General features: G+C 39.2%; 1 protein-coding gene across 1 annotated transcript; it reads left to right on the top strand.

Moving 5' to 3' along the window:
* Positions 1–892: 892 nt before the first annotated feature.
* On the top strand, positions 893–2,179 carry LOC139140442 (adenosine receptor A2b-like). Its single transcript, XM_070709729.1, has one exon. The coding sequence runs from the start codon at positions 893–895 to the stop codon at positions 2,177–2,179; it is 1,287 nt and encodes a 428-aa protein (XP_070565830.1).
* Positions 2,180–6,164: the final 3,985 nt, after the last annotated feature.

Below are 6,164 nucleotides of genomic sequence, written 5' to 3'. Positions count from 1 at the left end.
GATCATAACGTTGAGATTGTAAAGATTGAAGACAATTGAAGTCAAGGCAACAAGTTTTCAATGTTGAGGAATGAATTTTTGTTGCGAGGTCTACGTGCAATAAGCTTAATATTAACTCAAGGCACATCTCGGGCACTTTTCTATGATGAAACATGTGCCTGTAGGGGTTAGAGTCATTGAAAGTCTCTCTCGAAATTTCAACACTTCCAAATAAACGTGACGATTTGCAGCCTGGTTTCTCATTTAAAGTTAGGTTTCGGCCATCGTGGGTATCTATATATATCCAGAGACAATTAGCGAACAGCAAATAGGGGTGACGTCATTTCAGCTTTAAAGGGCCCCGTGACGACAGCTCAGTTGCAGAACGCGGTGATCGATGACAGATCGAAGGGAGCCATCACCGAGTACCTATATTTAAACTGTGGGGAAAAATATGTGCAAGACCTAAATGTGTCTTAGGTAAGTGTTCAAAACATGTTTCATGATCGACCGCATGGCATTGGTCGTAAGTACTCCTTTTTTAGGTTATATATTTGGGAAGGCTGTATTTTGAATTTATTTGATTGATTTTACTGATCGAATAATCGCTGCGTTTTCTGCATTATCAACCAATATGCCAGCAGATGGATCTCCCGGGAAAGAATGAATGCAATATCATTGATTTTTCCCTTGCTTTCCATTTTTATTGAATTTCACGACTCTAAAGACCATCGCATATGAAGCTTAAAATTCTTCTCGAATTCTTCTGGGCGCCAACGCGAGTTTTTGCACTCGATAGATCGATCGATTTACTGTTTCAGAATCGTGTTCACGCACGCGATTAATCGCAGTGCTTATAATATAAGCAAGTAATCAACACGTAAGTTTCTTACTTTGCCGTAACTCGTTACAGATGGAGCTGAACAACATTTCTTGGACGGAAAACTCGTCGTTCGTAGACAGAGACGACGATGCCGTTGTCCTGGACCATGGTGAGGGTCAGAATGACGTATTGTACATCTCTGACGAGTTATTCTTCGGTATAAACGCGTTGAACAGTGTTCTGATAGTGACCGGCAATGCACTCGTGATCATCGCCGTGTTTCGTCAACCGAAACTGAGAAAATCGGCGACCAACCACTTCATCGTGTCGCTGTCCGTTGCCGACTTCATGGTAGGGGCGTTCTACATTCCGATACAGGTTCTCAACTACTACAGTATTGGTCTCATCGAAAACGAGATCCTCTGCGATTTCATGTACAGCTTTTCGTGGACCTGTCTCAACTCTACCGTCTTTTGTCTGCTTTCCATAGCGGTCGACCGGTATAGGGCGATCGTCACCCCGATGAAAGGGCCGTTGACACTGACGCAAGCTCGAGTCGTCATCGTAGCCACCTGGCTGTTCACTTTCGCCTACACGTCCAACAAAATCGTCGCTGCTGGCATGGTGACTGTACCCGTGCAAATAGGCGGCCTGAATGTTACGATACATACGTGCACCTACAGACCCGACCAGCGAACCCTGATGATGTATACGTCCGTCATAGACATAACTTTGGGCTACTTCATACCGCTGGCAATCATAGTCTACTACTACTCCAGAATGATCGGTACTCTCTGCTGCGGAACGTCACTCTCTGCTGACTCGAGGCGACGGAAGATGAAGGCCGTCAGAATGTTGGTCATCGTTGTCGTAATGTTCGCCATCACATGGGGCCAATCCCGCACACTCGGAGTCCTGTATTATTGCGTGCCAGAGTTGAGCAACTTAATCGCGTCCAGGTTCGTCTTCACCTTGTTTTTGATCATGTTCTTCTCCAACAGTTGGATGAACCCCGTCATTTACGCTCTGTTCAGCCGCAATTTTCGTTCGGAGTTCACCGACATCTTGTCTTGCGGGCGCTGGAAAGCGAAAGCCAGACCGGAGGGTCACTACGCCGGCAACTCACACGATGGCAAGAAGACGAACGAAAGCAAGGACGCGGGCGTCCACTCAAACATCAACACGATGGAGGAATCAATTCGATCACCGGACTCCGAGGACCAAGACTTGAAACCCGGCGACACCATTTTGACAAACGACATAAACTCGGACGCAAGGCCAAACTCAAGGGGCGAAACATTTTCCGCCGACAATGAAGCATTTGAAATGGCAACTGAAGATAATCATCACAGCAACCTTGATTCAGAAGTTGCCTAATATCGTCTCTTAAAGGGGCACAAGCTATAGCTGTTGATGAAATTTCCTTGATTTTTGTTCTGGAAAACGAGTACATATTTTCTTATGCTTCTCTCCAAAGAATGTTGAAATGTAAAGTACCGGCCATCAATACAATACATAGAGTACAATGTACAATTATCAGAATGAATTCTAGCCGGACTGAGGTAGACTTGCTGTCAATGACTTTGGACATTGCATACATAGACGCGTGTGTTTGCAAGTTTAAAACTAGCATTTCGACATGACTTTGGGAGTAGAATAAGAAACTTTACTTTAGAAAGAGAGCAAAGGATTGAAACAGTTATCAAAACTGTAAAAGAAAGAAGGTTACGACATAACGTCATAACTTACTGCACTCAGTAAGTAAGAAAGAGGACGGTAAAAGACATTATGGAACAAGCGGTAATCTTAGGTTATCATCGGGTGTTCTTCCTTTCTTAAAGTTTGAAGAAAATAGCACTCCGGAAGAGTAAATACAACATCAGCGACACTGTCATTGTTTTTTAACTCGCGTCAGAAAACAACATCAAGCTTGTATTTCTATGGACAACTGATGACGTCACCGTCTGTTAGTCCATGCGGACTACGAATACTCTCAAAGAATAACATTCTCTAATCACAAACATAAGAATGCATTGTTCGTATTTAGTAAAATATTTGAAGCTGTAATGTCAAGCAATCATTTCAGTGGAGATGTATTTCTTGAATTATTGTCTGAGTTACTGGAAGTTTAGGATGAGAAAAGATCAAGTAGGGCAATGTAGACTATTAAAACTAACGACCATGGCTTCGGAATGAAGTAACACGTGTGCGACTGTATCGTTTTCTTCTCCAAACAAAAACGCAAAAACAAAACAAAAAAGAGAAACCCCTTATAATAATCTAATAATTAACTTGGGAAGATAATTCCCGAGTAAACCACAATTTGCATGTATGTTGGCATTGTTTTGTTAGTAAGATTGTTTTGTAGATCAGGCGTTTCGCTAAAATTTACTGAATCTAGCATGTTTTAATAAAAGAAAAAAAAAACATGTGAGGAATGGTTACTCGAATATATTATTGTTAATGTACATTGTATTTAAGACGTCTCGCAAACTAACAGATTTTTGTTTAACTCTGCTATCTAGAAATGCAATTGTAGAAAAGGCAACGTGTGATCAGCGAAAGGTAAAACCCGCCAATCGGTCAAGCATCTTCATTACATTCCATGTCCCTTCATTTGGAGAAGGAAGAACATGGCATTGTCATTTCTGGAAACTTTCACAAGAAACAGCCACATCGAACAATGTATTCAAAAATGAAATGGTGTTACCGTACTAAATTTTAGGAGATAACATTAATTATTTCACTTTGAACAAAACAGGAAAAGTTCTGTTTTGGCAGTCATTCTTATTAATTTTTACGTGAACATTATGATCTATCTCCTATAGGTAAGCAATCCATTTCATAAGTCTCATTATAATTGAAAGAGAGACAAATGTAGTTTTCAAATAATGAAAGGACAGTAATCAGTCACCTTTCTAGTTTCTTTAGAGGTTAAAGTTTATAACAAAGCAATACTGTCTGCATGAAATCTAATGATATACAAGATGCATCTCAAAAGGTGAGACGGTAACACTAATTTGTTCCTCAAATTTGTGAAAATGATGATACTTTTAAATGTTTGATATTCCTAAAACTTAAGGTAGAATGCGCCCCGGGGACAGATACTCGGACTTTCAAATTTTTACAAATTTTTTTTGGTCTTAGCACTTTCAGGAACTCATTTTGAAGCTCACCAAACTCGAAATTCGTTTTCTTTTCATTGAACACACGGTTGGCGGCCATTATGAATTTCATGATGAAGTGTCGGTAAATATTGGGTAATTTGTTTCTCTGGTATAAATTGTCCGAAGTGACACCTGATTTTGTATCCTTGATTTCCAAAGGGAATCATTCAAAGTTTTGCTTACGGAAAATTTGAGCCAAAAACGTTACTGTTTTTCATTCAATTTTGAGGCGCTTTCCATCTTAATAAGGTAGTATGCGCCTCGAAACAGAGAGTTTTAAAATTTTGTTTAAATTCTTCATTTTGGAAGTTTAAAACCATTAATTTTTATTACTCTAGAATAACATTCATGGGTTACCGTGCAGGCTTTAGGATAATAAAGAAACACGGACCCTAAACTGTACTGTTGTATGAAATTCAAAATGACCATTCTACTCTATGGTGAAATTAAATTGTGGATTATTCCCCCAAAAGGGAACTTATAGAGTCGACCAGAAAAGTATTATAAAAATATGAACAGCGTCCGTAAAAGTGTCACCGAGTCATTCTATCTTGTTAGACACCTTACAATGGTGGATCAAGGTTGGTAGTTTTTCCGAGTATGCCATGCATATGAAGTAATCTTGCTATGATAAAATGCTGTGTTAGGGCTTTGCTGCATTGAAATTGAAAGTTCTGTAGCTTAATCTTGAAAGAAGGATCCAAAATAGCTTAAATAATTATTAATTGCAAATTGTTGAAATTGTACTTTTTTCCAAGCAAATAATCTTCAAGCAACCAAAAACTGCAGATACCATGGAATTAAAAAAAAACCAACAAAATATGTATGCTTTGCCCATTGACGGATAAACAGTGAACTTAGATGGTGAATAAACTGCATGTCTTAGATTTGACCATGGCCTTTCAAGATTGAACAGTCCATCCCTTAAAATATGCAGACGCTCCAAGACTACGTAGCTATGTTGCATATGAAGGAACGATGGAATAAAATCTTTCAACAAAACACATCATGCGGGGACTATTGCTGTGAGGTATTAGTAAACCTCGATTCATAGCGGAGTCTATCGCCCTCACTCGGCATAGGTCTCGCATTTCCATGGCATGGAATTCCATTCGTTAAGGGGAGTGTGTCGTCGGAACTGTGATCAAAGGTCGCAAGGGATGCATACGACCAATGTGGAGCACCATGGGCCATGGAAGTAAATCTGTCCAAGTCTAAAGTAATGGTATTTCGTAATGGGGGATACTTGAGAAGCTATGAAAAGTGGGTTTTCGGAGGAAAGAATGTGGAAATAGCCATATACTACAATTACCTTGGTATTTTATTCTCTTCGCGTTTGTCTTGGTCTCCAGCGAAGAAAAATCTAGCACTTAAGGGTTTGAAGGGCCTCTTTATTTAATCTGTTATCAAAAATTTAGGTGGGCTTTCTATCTCAAGTGCTTTTAAACTATTTGATTCTGTAATTGTACCTGCTATCTGCTATGGAAGCGAAATATGGGGTTATGAATATTCTGATGAGTTAGAGCGTATTCAGCTGAGATTTTGTAGATATCTACCAGGTGTTAATAGCAATGCTAGTAATTATGCTGTTTTTGGAGAATGTGGAAGATTGCCATTATGCTGTATTTATTATAAAAGATGTATTATGTACTGGATAAAACTGAGTGACAATAGACTACCAAAGGCTTGCTATAGTATGTTAAAAACATAGGGCCAAAGTCCCTGAAGCTACTACAGACATAGATACAAAATTAAGTATTTCCTGACTGTATGAAATTATCTCAGTAAGGTCATCCTAGGGACCTGTAAACCAAATATTAAAGCTGTCTGACCAGCGGTTTTGAAAAAACAAGCGACTCAACAGTTGACAGAGCTCTGCTGTGTTATGTAGAGAATAACCTTTTGTGACTCATGTATTGATGAAGAAGGTGGATATCTTTGATAGCTCATTTCAGGATGGCCTGACCAAAAATGGAAAAAAAAAATTCCGTAAAAATACAGATTTGCATATTTCATCACAATTTTAACAAATCTAAGTTGGGTTATCCCTAGGGACCTGTATACCAAATAACATTGTAAGTTCTGTTGAATAAGTTGAGACTGTACGTACTCAGAGAAAGCACACTGAAGAGACAAATTTTTGAAACTTAACAAGTTCAAGGTCATCAAAAGCATTATATGGAATCATGTTACAC

Source organism: Ptychodera flava, chromosome 9 (genome assembly GCF_041260155.1).
Source record: "Ptychodera flava strain L36383 chromosome 9, AS_Pfla_20210202, whole genome shotgun sequence".
NCBI lineage: Eukaryota > Metazoa > Hemichordata > Enteropneusta > Ptychoderidae > Ptychodera > Ptychodera flava.
This window is presented reverse-complemented; position numbering and strand designations above follow the sequence as displayed.